Source organism: Lytechinus pictus, chromosome 11 (assembly GCF_037042905.1).
Source record: "Lytechinus pictus isolate F3 Inbred chromosome 11, Lp3.0, whole genome shotgun sequence".
Classification (NCBI taxonomy): Eukaryota; Metazoa; Echinodermata; class Echinoidea; order Temnopleuroida; family Toxopneustidae; genus Lytechinus; species Lytechinus pictus.
The window spans coordinates 22,991,635-23,013,065 of NC_087255.1; the positions used below are offsets into that span (position 1 = coordinate 22,991,635).

Consider the following 21,431-nt stretch of genomic DNA (forward strand, 5'->3'; position numbering starts at 1 on the left):
AACCCACAAAGCCTCAAAGACCTTTCTTAAAGTTCTCTTATTACATTTCTTATTTTTATGTATTTGTATTGGCATATAATGTGATTATCATGTGTGATATACTTTGTACATATCTTTTTATCGAAATGGAATAAACGGAGTCAATCAATCAATTAAAGTTTCGAGTAGAATGCTGTTCTTTAAATGAACTTGATCATCATCACGAACAGTATCCCTTAGTTTTTGGCTTTTAGTTTGATGGCCCTACGATCTTATACGGAACTCAAGAAAATAATTTGCTATGTCCCGAAAAATGAGCCAAATATCGATGCCATATAAGATAAAGAAATATATTCATTTTGATCATACTTTTGTTGATTCACCTCAAAACGGTATGGGATTTGTGGGCCAAAAACACGCTTTCAGTTTTGTTCACGAGAGTTCTTCGAAATGATGACTGTATCCATGGCAGCGAAGGAAAAGGGCGCACTTTGGTGGCATCGAGGAGAGTCGCGAAACTTCGATATCAAGGGCATCGTCGGATGGCACCGGCGACCTTTTTTGGTTTTGATATCTCAAATAAAGCATAATGTTACTTTGGTCACATGGCTCATTTTGGTCACATGGCTCGTCGTTGAATCAGGGTGGCCAAATATGGCGGTCTTTGATCGTAGATGATCCCAATCTAGCGATCACATCCTCCGATAGCCCTATACCTTGGCTCCATCCTTCGTGATTTAAAAAAAAAAACTCATGAGATGGTTCTGCTGGGTCTAAACATAGATTCTGTGGAAAAACAAGCGACATGAGATCCGGGTACGGGAAAGCATGTGAAGAAGATACTAAGACCTGAGCTTGTCGACGTCATAGTGAGAGCGGAGATTGGCACAGTCTGCTTAGATCTTCGGTAGATTACCAAACCAAAACAAATCTTTAGGTTCCTTAGTCAAGCGTACAAGGACCCGGGCGAATGAAGGAACCATAAAAACAAATCATCGATACGCTTTATTGCATTCAATTTCCTCACTGTTATTGTGGTTTCTCAGTATCGCACGGCGGTACATATTTAGGCGTTACAGAACAGGTGGTTACATGCTCCAAACATCGAATATGTTAGGCTGGTAAACCTACCCTATCCGGGCAAAAAGTGCTGAGATTTTATCGCAGTAACCTGATTCACCTAGAACTGTTTGTAAACATATTGTGCACATATTGGCCTGGTATCCGACTTAGGCGTCGAATGAAACTTGCAAGCATACGTTTGGAATTTTCACTTCCATGTCTCTTATTACCATAAAGAATATGCACCACTATTGTAAAGTAAGAGTTTGCTATGATATTCAATACGCCTATGAGTAATTAGAATCGAATCTCCTCTTGTATTTGGGAACATTCACGTCTACTACCAAGGGGATGTATCATTGCATTCGATTTTCTTGAGGATATCAATTCATGTTCAATATTTAATAATTATCTTTAAAAAGAATCCCCTATTTGATCAAAATATTACATGCTTCTGATTTTAATTTATTCGTACTTCTTTTATTGAACATTTTCATGAAAAAACGCACAACTTTATTTCCCCCCACAGTGTTAAACTGATAGAAATATTATTTGACACACCCGTTAACTGAATCCTTGTCAATACTGTATATATCTTTATAAATTTTATATTTGTTATAAATAGAGCCGATTTTTATTCCTCCTATTCGAGCCTTTGTGTGGAAATTTACATCACACCTTAAAGTCGTTAAATGTACTTGTTATTTAGCAATGCAATGCACTGTAACGGTGAGTCACGAAAACGGGACAGTCCCATACATTCACCATTACACGTCAACATGCATGATTTTAGGAGTTGCCAATAACATTAAAAACAATTAATTTGGCGCGCCCAGACGTCTTGGAACAGCTGAATGTCTTCAAGTTCCTTTGAAGTAATTAACGCTTTAGCCACATTTACGGATTCGACATCTAACCGACCAATGATGTGCCATTGGAAACAACGTAATGGCCTTCATCGACCTGGGGAGTGTTTCATCAACATTTTCATCCGACAAGTTGTCAGATCTGACATCTTTCTCTGATGTTGATTGGCTGAGAGGTACTGTTACTATGGTAACTGTCGGATAAAATGGGACTTGTCGGATAAAACGTCCGACAAGTCCTTTCATGAAACGCCCCCCTGGAATCGAATTCGTTGGTGTGACTGTAACATTAGAGCCAATGAACATTCATGTCATAATGTGGTCAAAAGATCAGTGTTCATCAAATTTTAGTTTGGACAATCCTTATGGCTGGCAGTTCGCATATTTCAATTTGAAAAAGCAACGTAGTATTTAAAGTTTCACCAAAATGCTTGTCAGGTTGTCTGGCGAGTATACGAATACCGAGTTATTGGATATGTTGAGTCGTTTAAAGACAACAACATTCTAGCTTAGTTGGAAGACATCGACGTCTATTCGAATTCATATTTCATTAGAATATGTCCCTGAAAGCGATTTGGGTATTTTGGGAGAAAAACTCTTGATTATTCAAAGGCACTAACGAAAATTGTCTTGAAATGTTCAAAATAATGAGTTTGTAGATGACGCCATCGCTTCTCCAACTTGTGTATCGTGACCTGTTGGCAAAGCCTGTTTATTAAACGTGCTATGCTGTTTTACTTGCTGCCACTCCTCAGATTTCTTACGAGCCTGTTGCCAAAAGCGACCCGAAAGATGGCAACATTTCGTCCCACCGGCCTGTGATGGACATAGATAGCTCCAACTTGGCTCACATTCTCATATCCGAGCTCGATCCCGCAACCGAGTATATCTTTCGAATTTCAGCCAACAACCGGGTCGGTGACGGGACTGCCCTCGTCATCACAGAGTTTACCAAAGTTCCAGGTAAGTGACCATCTGACTTTAAAGAAGACCTTGGGGTGTTTCACAGAGATTTAAGTGTGGCTTAAATTCCTAGTTGCGTGCGGTAATAACGCACCACTGAATATTGGTCACTATGATATGGTCTACTCATGCGCAAGGGACGCGCATGCACTACCCCCGTATCCGTCAATCAGATTACACATTAAATATCATGTGCGCGTCCGAATTCAAGATTGACTCTAAATCACACTTAATTCTTTGTAAAACATCCCGCTGCACTTTGGTGTGGATGTGACCATGGGAACGATGTCACTGTAACATGTGCCATTTTCATCTCTCCTTGCAAGTTATTAATACATATATCCTTGCTCATTTGAATTAGGGGATATATGGATAATGTCCAAAAGTATGTGTATTTTCGCTTGTCCTCACAATCTCTCAGCTTTGCATACATTTCGTAGACAGCCAGAGCGGTCACTTTTAACATTGTCCAGGTTGATTCCTTTAGCATGCCTTGATCGATTGCCAAGATTTCCTTCCCATTGGCACTACATGGATTGGCTCTAATCAAATATTCTTGAAGACATTTGACAAACCTTACAGAATACAGGAAATGAAAGAATGACGATAAAACTCTGAACATGATAATGCTGTTATAATATGAATGCTCCTCGTACATACATTCTCCATGTTGTGGACCTTAATTATAAACAAAGTCATGTGTCAAAACTCTTAAAGTGATCATTTCACTTTGTTCTGATTTAAAAAATTCTCCTTTTGGTTCCTGAAAATGGGCTAAACATTAGGCTTATAGTGTAAAAATACCATCCCAAAAGTTTCAAAGTATTATATTTACAGGATCAATTTTAAGACCATGGAGATGTAAACCAAAGTTTGAAATAATTGGGAGTTGGTTTCAATGACTATGTGTATACAGGGAATCTGTGCACCACAACAACTAGATGAACACAGCATGACCTACATACAGTGTGTACAAGGTATACACTGAATGTACAGTGCAGCTAATAGTGTGTGTATAGGAGATACACACAATAGAAGGCAGTCAAAATAGCCAACGGACTTTTTGAATTGGAGAAAACTGGTCATAAGCTGAACCCGTCTACTAGACGGTTCTCAAAATCAGGCTAATAAATTGCTACTTGTATCTAAATTAGAGTTTTTTTAATCCTATATTGTGGTCTGTTTCAGGGTTTTTGAGGACAAATACAGGCACTCATACGCACGTTTCAACTCAGTTTGAGAATTTTTTTAATCAGCTGCTCACAAAGTTAAACGATCCCTTTAAGTGGTACTTTCAGAAGAAATATCTTTTATAAATGTTGTATTATTATTTTTCGATTTTCGATGGATTTCATGCGAGTTAAGTAAGTATTGGGTCATTCTGTCATGTCCGCCATTTTGATTTAATTTTCTATTATTCACTCTATACTGTCAACGTTATAACACCAACAAAGCGTTATATTTTATTACATTTTTTACTGCGTACTTCAAATCTGGGTTGATGAAAAACTTTTCATCTAAATGCTTGAGATCGGGGGCGGATCCAGGTTTTGGGGAAAGAGAGGAAAATTTTGACAAGTAAAAGAAAAAGAAAGGAAAAAAGGGTCTTCACTTAAAAAGGGGGCACACTTCTGTTTGAGCGCCATTTTAATGTTCCAAAGTTTAATTGTGCCTCTCAAAAAGGGGGGGGGGGTGGCCGGCTGGATCCGCCAGTGCTTGAGATAGTATTTTTACTTAAACATTCATTCTTTTTTTAATACGAGGTTTCGTCGCAAAAGCAGCCTTTAACCCACCAAAAAACCCATTTTTTTACAAGTCTTCACCCTTATCTTCCTTTAGCACCTATCAGTCCTAAAGCACCTTCTGTATCATCGGCAGTCACAGAAGACAACATGGTTACTATACAGCTACAACCACTCACAGAAAGCCTGGTCAAGTAAGCATTTCTTATACTCATTTACATATTTTAAAGTTTTCTTTAATTATTTATCGAGCAGACAGGCAGAAAGGGGGTCATAGATAGCTTCAATGGACAATGATCCATTACAAAAAAATGAATAATAGGCAGAAAGCTCACGAAGTCTTTTGCCTGGTTGTTGTTTTATTTTCAGTATATACATTTGGGACTCTTTGTGCTCTCTTTTATTATTATTATCATTATCGTAATAGAATTTAATTTTGATCAAATAAAAATGGTGAACATAATTTAGAACCACTCGTGGAAGAACGACAGTTGATATTGAATAGTGTGACCAAAGAAGTAGCGTGCATATCTGAGTAAAACAGTTGAGTACCATTTGCCATGGTAAACATTGATTATTATTTTCTGGTCTTTGAAATTTAAAAGTTTTCTAAAGGTGCTTCCTCAATGGTTACAATAACAGAGGCGCCTTAACCGTATGATTAGCACAGAGTATACACACTGACCACTGTGTTGGGTAATGTATGTTGGTAAAAAAAATATATATATATATAAAACCTGGGCAATTATTATCAATTGAGCAAATTTATTTTTCAATTGTCAGTTTTTATTACCAAATTAGACAGATTTTAACCAATAGTTGTGTGGACAGTATGTTGCCCAGTAATGGTTAAACATTTGGCGTTTTTGCCCAACCTTTTTAAGAGTGCAATATATGTATATGCATAAACGTTTGCATAGGTTAAACGCAATATTTTCACCAAGATGCGATGTGCATGTAGGGTATCAATATCATGTACCTTGTATTCTCAAGATTACGATGGCGGAAAACAAAGATTAGGCTGGCGGAAAACATGGCTGACGGTGAGATTAAAACGCCTGAAATACGCCAGATAGTACAAAAGCATCTGTTAAATCGGAGGCGACTAGAGCATTGCCCTGGTAGAAGTATCCTAACGCAAAGTGTCAACGCGCCCTGAACTTTTCGTATTATCTTACCTAATCCCTCGTTCGCTTTTTGGTTATCCTGAAGAAGCAGTGTTGTGTCTGCCGTTGAGGTTCTTTAGAGATCTTAATGCTGGACTATGTTATTTCTTTCAGTATCACGACGTCTGACTCATGATATCTTTCACTTCCACAGTCTTCAACTATACCTAGCAAGAAATTGCTTTTAAATACGCTCTTCCTGTATAACTGAACTTTTCATTTTCATTATTTCGACCTGAGCTATTTAATCTGCCTATCTCTCTCGTGTTTGATCTTGGCTTTCTCGCTCTCTCTGTCTCTTATTGCGTACCCCTACTCCTTTCACTTTATTTATATGATTGCATTTTGTAATTATGTACAAAGTATAGTTTTTGAATACTTATTTTAATTTCTTACTTATATTTGATGGATTAAGTGTTTCCGTGAAAAAATAAGGGTTTTGAAAGGATTAAATACTTTCAAACATTTAAAAACATAAGAAGTGAAAATAAAAGTTCAATCATCTATGGAGTGACGTATAATCCGGCAGCCAATTTCTGCCTTTAAACTGAACATGCCAAAATATCATCATGGCTACTGTCTTTAGCCTTGTCTTGTATTTTTGATATTATTATGACCCAATATCAAATAAATTATGTAGTGAAATTATTTATTAAATATCACTTTCGGGGGCCCTTTCACCTATTTCTAAAGGAGTTAAGAAATTGTTTGAATTCGCAATGTTCTCTTGTTTGAGTTATCATTTTTGTCTCGCCTGCATAGCAGAGCGAGACTATAGGCGCCGCTTTCCGACGGCGACGGCGCGGCGGCGTCAACATCAAATCTCAACCTAAGGTTAAGTTTTTGAAATGACATCATAACTTAGAAAGTATATGGACCTAGTTTATAAAACTTGGACATAAGAGTAATCAAGTATCACTGAACATCCTGTACGAGTTTCAGGCCACATGACCATGGTCAAAGGTCAATAAACTTAGGCCATGTTGGGGTAATTGTTGAATTGCCATCATAACTTTGAAAGTTTATGGATAGAGTGAATGAAATGTGGACATGGGTGTAGTTGACAAGTCTTAAGTCACCGTTCAAGTGTCATTTTTGGTCAATGAACGTGGTATTATGTCATTATATGAATGGTGTTTTTGTGAATGATTATTTTATAGTAGTTTTCAAAGTTAGCACTGCTGCTATATTAAATCGCGTAATGCAGGCGAGACTGCCAGAGTCGTTCCACTTGTTCTATCGCGCGGTCAGCTATCATGTATATGGTATTGTATTAAGAACAAAATGTGGTCACTTTCAAAAAAATTTTTTTTTGTCTTTTTTAACAAAATTAATTATCGAAACATGGGATATATCGGCCGAATTAATCTCGCTTTGTCCTTGCAGGTTTTTTATCGTTCTCACCTGTTTTTCTCTGACATTTCAAAAACACTACAGAAACTTCCACAGGCAACTCTTTATTGCTTCCTTAAAGGAATTAGTCGGAATGAAAGTATTCTTAGCTTAATATTGCCGCAAGATCAGTTCAGCCTCGATATAATTGGTTTTATCCTCAAAAGATAGATATATATCTTACAGAGTCTTCGGGTATAGATCCAAGGCCTATGTTTTACTTAGGTCAATAAACCTTTCATCAAGCCTATTAAACTGTGCATGAAGATGATTATAGAATGCAGAAACAGCTTCTCAATCATATCTTGGAGCTATTAAACACAACTCCATGATCATTGCATAACGATGTGGTCGTCTGTTTGATATCAATAAAATATTTTCCAATTGCCCGTCGTATTTGAACAGTTGGATAGTTCCAAAATGATGATAATGGTAATTGGTAATACATGTTGCTTTGCATTTCTTGGGTTTTGTAGTTTTACCAATCAAAACTCAATTTTAAAAAGATACTTGACATAGGTGGCTACTGAACATGATTTGTCCAATCTCAACTATTTTATTATTTTTTATTATTATTTTTGGTGATTATTTAATCCTGTACCCGATAGAAGCAATATACAAATACATTTTAAAATATTGGTGGACCAAATGAAAGCTCATCAGGTTAGTTTGGGTGGCCCAAAATAACATTCATAAGCGCACATAGTACGTAATACATAATACATAAAACATAATAGCTTTTGTCACCTGTTTTTATTTTTATTGCGTCTTGGTACTATTATCTACCAAAAGCAGCAATTAAGAGAACTTCCTTATTTGGACGAAAACATCAAATAAAACTTCATGAGGCACAATTTGTAACTGATCTTTGGATAGATATGAATGCTTTGTCCGTTGCTGCAGCGGATTGTCAACCATCCTTTTCTTGCTTGACACCCATTGCTGTCAATCCTGACTCGACACTGTTTTGAATTTTGAGTTGGATATGTTTTTCAGATCTGTCCTGCACTTTTTGACAGCACCTCACGATTCTGTCGTAATTTTTAATTGATTACGAAGGATGTGGTAATTTTGATGTTATTGTCAAAACATCAACGCCATCCCCCATAAACATTCGAAAGTCACGGCTGTGTGCCGTATGCAATGAACTGAAAAACAACAGCTCTCAAGAATAGGGAGTTAATATTTGACGTTTATCGTTGTCATTATGATGTCATAGGCTTTGTGTCCATGTGGTGATAAAGGAATGTTTTATTTATTTCAATTTTCCATTTATTGATTTCTGCAACTCTACAACAAATTATATGTAAACAAAGAAAATACAATAAATAGAGTATGTAACAAAATATTCAAAAAGCAAAAAAAAGGGAGAAAAAAAATTGTATTTTTTAATGAATGTTCGGTTAAACAACTTTGTTGTATAGGGGTTGTCATTATTATGTACTCATTTAGTTATCATATTTTGTTCATTTAGTGATTACAGTATTTCATATATTTATTGGTTTATTTTTCAATCAGTTTATCAATACTACTTGATTTATCTCAATGCAATATCTGTATTTCAGTTTACCCTTGATTTCATTTTATTCATGATAAATTGACAAGGTTTACCAGTCTTTAATCATTGTGAATACGAGGTAATAATTCACTGGATTAAACTTCATGTTCATCGCCCCTCTACGGAGCGATGACGATGGGGGTGATGTACTTTTGATTAATTTTCAGCGGTCAGTTTTAAAAATATAGTTTTAATCAACAATTTTTATCTCTAAATCTGCGGATAACGGTATATTAAGAATAAATCTTTAACTCAAATGCAGTCGGTTATGGCCCAAGCCAGGTAATTCCTCATCGCGACGAAGTCTTCAGTAATTCAGATGGAAAATATCGAGATGTAAAATTGCCAAACCATTAATCAAAGGAAGATATCTGATTAATGAAGGAAGGGAGTCATAATTTCGAAATTGATGACGAGTATGCAGCATTTATTGAACTGCATGGTATTTAGAATATCAACTTTTCTCGAGTGCCAATAACTTTGAAAGATATTCTCCTACCGAAGAACTGAGCCAGCCTCATTTCATTCCAATAGATTTCCGAATTTATGGGCTTTTTTGTTTTTATTACTGAGATATAATTCATGGAACATCGCTTATGTATGGCTATCATATACATTGAATGCAACTGAGTCATCAGTATAGTTGAATTATATTGCAAGATTACAATTGATGGAAATATTAGACTATGATTTAAAATTGATTCAAACAAGAATTGTAAGATGCTTCATGATTGGAATTTTTGTGGGGATGAGAGGGAAAAAATGATAATAATAATAATAATAATATAGGGTATTTATATTGCGCACATATCCACCTTGTTAGGTGCTCAAGGCGCTCCTATATTACCCGGCTAAGCTAGGCGTTCATAGCGCACACAGCTTTTTAAGGAATTACTTCCTACCGGTACCCATTTACCTCACCTGGGTTGAGTGCAGCACATTGTGGATCGTCATCACCCCCCCCCCAAAAAAAAAAAAGACGCCGCTATCCGATATCAACTAATCGCTTTTATGTATTTCTTTAGAAAGTTTTGAAGATTTGTTTAAGTGTCAGCATTTCGAACATCAGTGGAGTGTTTTATCAACTGTTTTCGTTCGACAAGTAAGTTGTCAGATCTGACAACTTTCCTTGATTCTGATATGCTGAGAGTTACTATGGTTACCTTGGGATAATGCATGCCTTGTGGGATAAAACGTTCGACAAGTCCTCTCACGAAAATGCTCCCTATAGATTTTCAAACACTATTTACATAAAAACAGACCATACCAAATTTTAGGCCCGAATTAACAGTTTTCCAGTTTTATTGAAAGAATCATTTCCAGTGTTCTTAGGCACATGTCGTTTTTTCCTTCGGAATTTTGTCATGTACGTCACCGTACAGAGTTCGAAATGTCACATTCACATTAATGCATACAGTCTTTGCCGATTTTCAGACGTTATTTATTAGCATTTCTGATTAATGAGTAATGATATTAGACGGGAAGTGCAATGAATGTCGGTCTACAAATAGATGTTTTTATCAAGAACACTCGCTCTGATGATGAAATCATTCCACCCACGAACACATTTCCCGGTCCTCAACACCCACAGTTCACGACAGTAAACAAAGATTGTTATTGAAATCGGAATACGTGAAATTTTTAATGGGTAATACCTGAGTATAATGGCTATTGGTGAATGTCATCATTTTTCTTAGTGGAAGAAAAAGCATTTTTACAGGACGTCAAGTGTTGATTCTTCATTCTGTATGGTTACTTTTTCTGGGAAGTAAGTTAATTAAGAAACGTTGAAGGTGTTGACATTATGTTCTGAAGGTGTCGTTCAAAGGAAGTTTGTTAAGAAAGCCGTGGGTTTCGTTCGCTCACTATGGAGAAATCTTGCCCCCCCCCCCAAAAAAAAAAAAATATATATATAAATGCTCAACATATTTTAGTACAATCATTGCTGGACAATGTACACGATTCAGTACAATTGCTTATAAATGAGTATCTTGCTTCTGTCTATCTTTGTTACACACTATTAATTGGTATGAACCTGATTTCGTTAGCAATATCAGGAATTATTACGATAAACACACTATTTTGTTAATGTTAAATGCTACAAATTCAATCTTTTGTTCGCTTAAACAGTTACGCCGTTCTTGCATACGGGTGGCAATTCTACCCAATCATGTCAATATAATGGCGTTATGAAGGTATAACCTGTCATAATAAAATCTTTTTGGATGGGTTTGCAAACAAAATTTGACCGTGTACTTACAAATCCTGACTAAACCACTACCACATGGGCAGTGGCGGATTTTTACTGGAACAAAATTATCTCGTTTTTTAGTAAAGAGTTTTTTTTGGGCTTGTCAAATTTTTGCTGTAAAAATGCCCCCCCCCCCCAGAAAATCCCGGATCCGCCCCTGCATATGGGCGAGCATGTGTCAATGTTCGTTGACTGTAACCATGACTGACACAGTTCGCTGCTCGCGTCTCAGCATTACACACATGTTGTTACCAACGTGGACCTATTTAATAGGTTCATTACACCAACGTGATCACTCATCCACCGTGACGTCTCTCTGACCGGTCATCTTGACCAGTCAGGTCTACCTGAACTCTTTGACGGCTGGCATAAAAGTTTTTTGGCGCTGACAGGTTGACTGACCCCTCCCTCTTTTAATTAATACATAATTTCCTTCCTTAGCTACCTGAATTCTACTCCAGTTTTTCGTATCGGCAGAGGGTTACCATGCACAGGGTCCCGTTATGGTTAATTTGATATACTTCATGTACTTTTGTTGAAGAATGTTTTATAGGCCTATCCCTTAAAAGTACTCATCGATCCTAAAATCAATTACTTTAACATGTGAATGCCCTAAAGCGCGGTAGTGTTAACGATGAAAAACAGAAGTGTTTTATCGGATAATTTTTTGATTGTTAGTTACAAATGACATTAACTTAATCTGAAAGCTGCTTTTCTAAAAAGATAAAAATAAAGAAATGAAATGTATATACAAAAGAAATTTATAAGAAAAATATTGTCAAATATGTATTGAAGGTAGCCATCAAGATAGACATTATAAAGCAACAGGTAACATACATTATGTTGTCATTTAATTTCTTCTTATTGTACTATTGATTTAATATTGTAATGAGACTATATGCGTGCATGATAAATTAACCAATTGCTTAGTTTATTGTATTGTTTAATACAACAGTTAGAATTATTTGGGGGACAAGCATTAATGTTATCCAAACATTTTTATTTGTGCCTGAGTGGGCGGTGATATTTACATATTTGAAACTTATCATTGAAAAAGTGAACAGGCGTGAAAATAATTGACATAATTGTAAATTTTCTAAAATAGATTAAACCAGTTGACCTTATAACATGGGCTGTCCGATCCAAAAATAAAGTGTAGTCTGTAGTCATTGCGGATTTAGTTACAAATCAACTTCTGGCAAAGTGCCGGTAAATTCGTACATTCCCTATTGCTCATCGCTTTGATTACTTCCAGACAAAAATTGGCTGAAAATGACATGAAATAGAATGATGATATCTTGATGAATGTATAAGTACCCCCTTTGGAATGGCCCCGTGTTGAAACTGAAGGAAATAATTACTTTGCAGTGTATTGTTGATTGGAGGGGGCCTCAGTAAGCGGATAAAGGAAGCTGATTAGATTACTTCTTTCCAGACTTCCAATAGTAGCATGGTCATCTATAATAATCATGCTTAGTTTGACCACTCCACATTTGAAACACGTGTTCTTGTCTTGCAGATGTATACATGTAGTGCAAATATAAGAGACATAGCCCTATTCACTTACCAATTGAACACGGGAATACTCTCCCAGAAGAGGATAGTCTATTTTTTTTAAATAAAAGTATTTGTTCCTTAAAGGGATTACATATACATTCTTTTCAAACATAAACTTTACGAAACAAAGATAAACTTTACGAACAACAAAAGTGTTTAGTGCTTGAAAGGTGGCTGCATTCTCGTAAATTAGGCCTATACTTCAAATATTCCAAAAACAGATACATTTTGTATTGAAAGAAGTTTTTTATTTTCCTTTCAAATAACATGACATAACATTATATTTTATCATGTTTATCATAATAATATGAAAAAATATAACGAATATTATTATTATTATGAATCGTAATGCACAAATCAAATTACCTACACTCAGAACATGAAGTAAAGGAAAACAATAATTCAGTGAATGGAAACCAAACAAAAGTGTGTGTGTAATAAACGTAAAATTAAATAAAAACAAGAAATAAGATACACTCCGGACAAACGATATTTAGCAGACGATATCCAACGATACCTCATGCTCGATACATCACATATGGTTCGTTTTTTTCCTTGTGTTAATTGTCTTTTGTTTGATTGTTTGGTTTTTTTTTTTCTCTCTCTCTTTTATGTGTATGTTTTTTTTTCTGTCTATTTCTCCTGTTTGTTGTTGTTGGTGTGTTGATTTGTTCAGCTTCGGGGTCTGATAGGGGGGCTCATGGGGCGGGAGAATGCTCAATATACATTCATTCTTTCAGTTTGCGTAGCTGTTACGTTACGTCTTTTTTATTATTTGCTTTAGCTGCATACATTAGTTGTTAAAATGTTATTTTTGCATGATTTCGGATTATGTCTCTGTTCTGATACAATTTGTCTGCTATGTTTATTATACAATGTTATTTAATTTGTGTATTCACAGATGCAATTATCATTTTGTTTTATATTTTCTTGATTATGTATGTATGAATGTTATTTGAATGAATAATAAAGATTACTACAAAACAAAACATATGCACATAGCAATCGTCTGCGCGCGTATAACGTCCATTTAAAAGTGATTACATCAGTCCGTTGTATCAAAACCGATATGATGAATGAAATGGGAATACATTTATCTTCTGATGAAGAAGGCGGCTCCATGATGAGCTATATATCGAGGTTGATGAGTTTCGTTACGATTCGATGATAACAATAATTGCTTTGGGGTTCCAAGGGAGATACTCTTCTGGTATATCCACTGTATCTTGATATCTTGAGGACTCATAGTTTTGTCAATCAATATAAGCATTCTTTAATCGTATCACAATATTGAGGAAAGAGATCGGAATAAACAGTACTACTTACTAAAAAAGCAATAATGCATCTTTTAAAATGGACCGCTATATGTTATCACCGGTTTACCAATTCGCTGACTGCAATGAAAGCGACGGTTGTATATCTTTGGCCCTGTACGTTCCGGCATGTGATTTCACGATGGAAGTCATGTTTTTGTTATGACTTTTTATGAAATCAATCGATTTTCTTCTGCGAATTTATTTCTCGTAAATATGCGAAGTCGACATCTACGGAAGATAGCAGTGAACTATCTTCATCCCTTCTTCTTCCTCACAATCTTTGTTCTTTCTCTTCATCACTCTCTCCCCTTTTCTATCGATTTCCCTTAATTTGATTCTTATTCACTGTGCCACTGTTCGTCTGTCCTACCATGTGAGGGATATTTCTAACCCACGGAGTCAAATTTGACTCGGAATGGCGTCAATTGGGAGTCAACTCATTTCCGGGTCGAATTCACTTAAATTGAGAATCTGTTTGACTCGGAACCCCTGCTTGCTACAAGCTGAAAATCACCATTCCGGGTAAAAGTAAATAGGAAATTGTAAATTGGTCAATTTGACTCGGAACAGAATTGATTGCCATCCGAATCAAATTTGACTCCGCAGAAATGAGAGTGCGTCTCTCTCTAGTCTCTACATGACTGTATAATCCTGCCTTTTTATCTCCTTCCACAACCTGCAAATTTCTCAATTTTTTTCCTTTAGACAGAAAATGTAACAAGATTAAAGCTGTCATGTATCTATTATAATAAATTAATTGAAAATAAATTACTATCATAATTATTAAAAGATCCTTTGTCTTATATTCATCCCAAACAGTGCCTATCGGGTAACCGTCAAACGTATGAACGAGGTGGCTAAACGCTCAGCCGACTACGGTGATTGGGCCATGCGCCCGGTCTACCCCGGCCATTACACCGACTCCCCTTATCATTGGATAGCTGCAGAGTTTGGACAAGGGGAACTCCCTAATGTTTTCACAGTGGGTGATAATAGGACCTACGGGGGGTTCCACAATGCCCCCTTAGCTCCCGGAAGCTCCTACGGAATTAGCATGTGCAGCGTCAGCAGGACCACAAGAGTGAGTCTCATATTTCATTGTTAGATTTAATTAGTTTCTGATTCCATTGTTTCTTTGTTACATTTTTTTCAAATTATCATTGTATATCAACGGGAGAGTACAGTCCGTCACTTTATTTCAATATATTTTATATATAAATAGATGATTGTTATAAGTTGTACAAAATGTGTAGGAAGGGTATTTTCGTTATTCTATATTAAATGGAAAGTGCATTTGGGAAATATTTTATTTTCTTTAATCTCTGAGACGGTTATTATATATATATATATATATATATATATATATATATATATATATATATATATATATATATATATATATATATATATATATATATATATATACATATATACTGTATATATATATATATGTATGTATGTATATATATGTATGTATATATACACTTATATTATAAGGATTTGTCTATTTCACAATGAATTAAGCAAAATATCATAAGAAATTCACCCCCTTCCGCGCTTTTTTTAATCAGTTCATATATCTTTTACCACGTTTTATTTAGTTTTATTTAATTGTCTATTTGTTTATTTCATTTATTGAAATATATTTCAACAGAATAGAAACAATCGGCACAGACGCTGTTTTACATTGCAGTCCTGTGACATAATAAAATGAATGAAAAATCACAATCAAGACATGTGCTGAAATAATGTACGATCAGCAATAATGTCAGATCAGGGATCTGATCCAGTAAAATAGAATGGATGCCCTATCGAGTTGACCTCTATTTATAGGAAAGGAAATCTAACAGCAAGCATAACAATTCAAGAACTAAAACAACCTGAATCGTAAACACTTATTGAACAAAAACTATTTAATCAAGCAGAAAATAGTTTTCTTTCAAGGGAAAAGCTGTTTGATCGAATGCACATTGTGTTAAAATTGATAATGTTTATTATTACAATTAACAGTTAGCATTCTTGTTACATATATTTCATATAGGACATGGCATCAAGTTGCAGTCAACCTATCGAAGTGAAAGGTTAGTTATTCATTCTTTAGTATTTCTATGTTTTAAATCCTGAGAATGTTGTTTTTTATGAGCATGATAAGACACACTCTTTGAGTATTTGGCTTAAGATATATTGTACTTTATTTCAAAACCACGAATAACATATATACTATTAACTGCCGCATCGAGTGAGGGAATCATGAAACTTTTGAGGCTCTCTCAAAGATATGGATGTGGGATAGAGAAGAGAGAGATAGAGAGAGGGGGGGGGGGAGGGTAGAGAAATTAAGAGAGGAAGGGTAGCTAACTGTATATGGGATAATTATGCAGGCGCATCCATTTTATTGCGGTTTCCTAAATATAAAGCATGTTCCTTGATTCGCGTTTCTAAATCATTCCATTCATTTTGACCACTCACTCGCATTATAACAAACGATTGGATCAAATAGATTGTTAAACTATCATGCCCTAAGCCAAGTTACCCTAGATACTGAATGAAAAGTCAGTCACATTGATTAATTAGAGCGAAATGGGAGGTGGCTACTTTGCCCCAGAAATGACATTTGATTTACATTTCCTGTCGGTTGAAAAGTTACACCGAGCAGCGCTCATGATAGAGGTTTTGTTTGTCCCTATGTTCTGTTTTGAAAGTGGACGGATACTAGGAATTTGTTGAAAGTCAGCCATCCCCAGGAGCGGATCCAGGAATTTTCAAAGGGGGGGGGACCACATTTTTCTGAGGAGAAATTTGACCCCCCCCAAAAAAAAAAAAAAAAAAAAAAAAATTAATAAAGGTTTTTAACATAAAATTGAGGATATTTCGTCCCCGAAAAAAATTGACAAGCAAAAAAAAAACAATAATAAAAAATGAATAAATGAAGAATCGCAATTGTGCCATTGGACATCTTTTTTGTAATTAGCACATTGTTGACTCTCATGAATTAGCCAGCATTAATTGGCTCGGGGAGCTATATAAGATAAGTTCATAAATTGATGAATAGTTAGCCAAGGGTCATGAATTCAACATAGAAATAAAACAATACTCTTTGAATACAAATTTTATAGCTGGATTAGAAATACAAGTGGATGAATTTGAAGACTAATATATATATAGATAAATCGATAAATTACTAAAAATGGTAGGCATACATAGATCAATAAATGGATACGTTGACATTTTCATCTAATAAACGAACAAATGACAAAGGTGAATACCATATATTGAGTTGCAAACATTTTCGATTTTCAAAGAATATACCTCACAGGGCCATGGGAACAATTTTATTTTTTAATAGGGGTGCTGGTTAAAAATTACAAAATTAAATAATGATTTTGGTCAAGCAAAGAAAAAAAAAGCTTTTCGCTTCAAAATGTACGTGATTTTGATTAAGTTTCTACTTTTTAAGCCTATCTACCGGATTTGATTTTCGGGAGGGGGTGGGGTTGCTGCCTATGTTATGGTGAACGTACGCAACACCGCCGCTTCCCAGGACTATGCCTAATGCTACCAACCCTACCAACTGGATACGAGAACTCATACAGGTTCATTAAAGGTCAATAAAAAAATTGATCCACATGAACTTTTACTGTCATAAAACTACTTGGCAACCAAACTGATATTCGTAGACTTCAGAATCATCGTGGTCAAGCATGGACGTCCCGCGCTTAGGAAAAATTAACCAATAATTGAGTCATTCGAGTGAGTGATTCACTCCCTGCTAGCCTGTGTCACACAGTGTGATCCCAGTGTGTTCACATTATGTGAAAATATTATTCAATGTTAACATGTTCAAATTCAACAGTGTGAAGATATTTTTATACTGTGGACACCTCGACAGTGTGACTGTTCACAGTGTGTTCAAATGGTCGACTATGTGAATATGTGATTCACACTGTTGGAATTTAGTTCAAATTTAACAGTGTGAAGGTGATTTCACACCGTGGAAACCTCGACAGTGTGACTGTTCACAGCGTGTTCACATGGTCGACTATGTGGATATTTGATTCACACTGTTAAAATGCTCAAATTCAACAGTGTGAAGACATTTTCGCACTGTGGACACCTCGACAGTGTTACTGCTCACAGCGTGTTCACATGGTCGACTATGTGAATATGTGATTCACACTGTTGGAATTTAGTTCAAATTTAACAGTGTGTAGGTGATTTCACACCGTGGAAACCTCGACAGTGTGACTGTTCACAGCGTGTTCACATTGTCGACTATGTGGATATTTGATTCACACTGTTAAAATGCTCAAATTCAACAGTGTGAAGACATTTTCGCACTGTGGACACCTCGACAGTGTTACTGCTCACAGCGTGTTCACATGGTCGACTATGTGAATATGTGATTCACACTGTTGGAATTTAGTTCAAATTTAACAGCGTGAAGGTGATTTCACACTGTTCCACACTATGACCACACTGTGACACACACTGTGGGACACTGTGTTCTTTCCGGTAGGGACTACTCTGAGGGAGTTAATAAAGTTTCACAATATTAAGTCTTTGTTGATTGAACTTCACTTTTTTGTAGTGAAATTTGTGTGAAATGTTCGTTTGTTCACTCTAAATTGACTCCTAATTGAGAGATCATTGATATCACCGCAAAGGAAAACAAAAAGCGAGTGATTTTGTTATTCATTCTTTTACGGAGTATCTGACCAATCATTACAGTCTTCATGTTTATTTGCCTCTGAAATTCTAATAGTGGTATGGAAATTTAACTTATCTTACGATGGGGATAACCCGATTTAAAGTTTTATTGGTAACAAATATCAGGTTTCTGATCAACGCAATTGTAAGATCCTATAAGCGAAGCTTGGGTCCAGAAAAACTCACAAACATTGAGATCAAACTAAATCCGGGATAAAGATGCCGTCTGATCCTGAAACAGAACCCTGGAATGCAAACTACCATGACTATACGTGATGTAGCAGAAGAAGAGTGGTTGAAACAATTCAGATTATCATTGGCTTGTTTTCCTGTTTATCCTTGGCGTCAATTTGATACTCTATCAAATCCAAGCGATGACTATGAGGAAAAATATGATGTTTGGATATCATAGATTTGAAATAATCAAAGATAGGAGAGGCGTTTTGTCCGAGAGATTGTCAGAGCAGTTGTGTGTATTCTCTTCGTTTGATGGTAGTTATACTTTGTGCTTAAAATCTATATACGCCCCTAAATGGTGAGCCTTTTAATGTCTTTTACTCAATTGTATAACACATGTGATTTCATTTGCTGTTTATTGATGCTATTCTATCATTGTCTATTGAACCTCAGAAATTGCCGTATTCTTACACTGTTAAAAATAATTTTAAACAACGATGTTTACTATGTGAATCGCACAGTAGTTGTTTAAACATTTTAGAGAAATGTTTAAAATCTTAAACAACAAAGTTTGAATTCAAATATTTAATTATCAATCATTTAAGCATGGTTGTTTAAGATTTTAAACACCTTTTTATACTGTTTAAACAACTACTGTTTGATTCATATAGTAAACAGCGTTTTTTAAATTATTTATAACAGTGTACGTGGATTATAAATCTTAGCAATTGAGGAGACTCCTTACTTTTAAATTTCACAATGTCAACCTTCCGGATATGTCAACAATCGAATAGTTTGGTTAATAGCGTAATTTGGAAAAACTGGATCTTTCATAAAATTTTCTTTGTTTAATTTTTATTCCTTATATGCAGAGTTCATATGGGACCAGTCGTTTTGGAGTGGGATTTGCATCTTTTGAGAGTGCATTGTAGCTCCTCCTGGAGTGAACTATGCATATTTTTAGACATATTTTCAATCCAGAAGGATCTATAATCCATTCTCAAAAAATGCAAATCCACTCCAAAACGACTGGTCCCATGTCTCACACTGAGAGGTGTGTGTGATTATAGACCAGATAAACTCTTTTGCATTTAGAGTGTATGTACTAATATATATCTCATATTTTCTTATTATCATCATGTCTTGACCACAGCCAATCCGAACCCGACGTCGTTGTCGAATGCGACTGTCTTTCCCAATGAATTAAAGGCTGCCCTCGGCGTCATCTTACTTGTGGTCATGGTCGCTGTCCTCATCGTAGCCGTGATCAGAAGAAGGTAGGGACTTACATCATATTAGATAATACAGTGCGTATCAAAAAAAAGTTTACACTTAGAAAAAATCCTGTAAAATTATACATTTGTAATATCCTGAAGATTTTTTCCACATTTTAACATTGGTACAGATCCATTTAAGTAAATGACGATATAACTGTCGAAAAATATTTCTGCTTGAGTGAGCACCACTTACTTTTGAAAAGTAAGTGAAAAATTATTTGCGCAGAACTTTGAAATATTTATGCGAATAAAAGTAGACCTTTATCATGAAGAACACATGAAATTTAGATAGTAAAACTGATTTGAAGATATCTTTTACCTTTTTTAACTTGTTTCCTTGCCCAAAACACTTTGAAGAGTGGATTGCGCCCCACCCCACTCCCCCACACACCGAAGCCATCGTGAGGATATTTGCTTTACACTGAGCTTTGATTTACATGAAATGGCTTAGGCTTGATTCTCATTTGTACATCATTGTAAAGCTTGGAAAAAGTGTGGAGAAACAAGTATTAAATGAAAAATGAAATGTAAACCCACTTTAAATGATAAAAACTTAGTGAAAAAATGCTGGAGACGTCTGATATAAACTTTTGTTCAGATTCAATTATGTCCTCAGATCCAGCTGGCACAAAAAGGGTAAAGGTTGTGCTTACTAAGTGTTGACATTTTAATTTTGGTGGCAAAATTGTTACAAAATGCTTGAAATATCCGTTTTATTTCAATTGACTAAAAGTGCAAGGGAAATGTATGAGAAATGTTTCGCAGGGTAAGTTTGATTTCGCCCTTTCCCCTTGACACAGCGTGAAAATGAGCATTTCTGCGCAAACAGATTTCTGCGAGCTTTACAAGAATGGACAGTGCTCACTCAAGTGTAACATTCTGTCAAAATGTTTACTTTCACTGGATAGATGAGACCCAAACCCAAGATTATATGTGAAAAAATTACCCACATGTTGTATATTTTTTAATTCCTAGGGCTTTTTCAAAGTGTAAACTTTTTTTGATACGCACTGTATAGTCATGCTAAACTTTGATGTTTTCGTATCCGGTGGGTGTTTCATAAAGCTGTTCGTCAGTTAAGAGCGACTTTAAGAACGACTGGTGAACATTTCGTATTCGCTAAATAATCACCAATGAACATTAAATGGTGAAAATCATTTACCACAAGAAAAGATTCACAGTCGTTCTTAAAGTCACAGCTTTATGAAACTGCCCCCAGGATTATCATCGTTTGATGCACTTTTATATTTCTCTTTTCCTTTCTCTTTCTCTGTCTACCAATTCTCTCTGCGTATATTTATCATCTTCCTGTCCCTTTATTAATTTTATTATTGTTTACAGGTTTACCACATCTTTCGCTCATTTTTTCAATCTCTCCCTACACCTATTTCCCTCTCGGCCACCCTTATACCTATTTG

At 35.6% G+C, this 21,431-nt stretch overlaps 1 protein-coding gene across 1 annotated transcript in view; it reads left to right on the forward strand.

Annotated features, from left to right (window-relative positions):
* LOC129271992 (receptor-type tyrosine-protein phosphatase delta-like) overlaps window positions 1-21,431 on the forward strand; it is an 87,892-nt gene that overhangs the window by 47,918 nt on the left and 18,543 nt on the right. Inside the window, exons 23-27 of the mRNA XM_064107137.1 lie at window positions 2,663-2,870; window positions 4,710-4,806; window positions 14,672-14,933; window positions 15,894-15,933; window positions 19,890-20,013. Coding sequence (XP_063963207.1) covers window positions 2,663-2,870; window positions 4,710-4,806; window positions 14,672-14,933; window positions 15,894-15,933; window positions 19,890-20,013 — 731 coding nt within the window. The remainder of the gene's footprint in view (window positions 1-2,662; window positions 2,871-4,709; window positions 4,807-14,671; window positions 14,934-15,893; window positions 15,934-19,889; window positions 20,014-21,431) is intronic.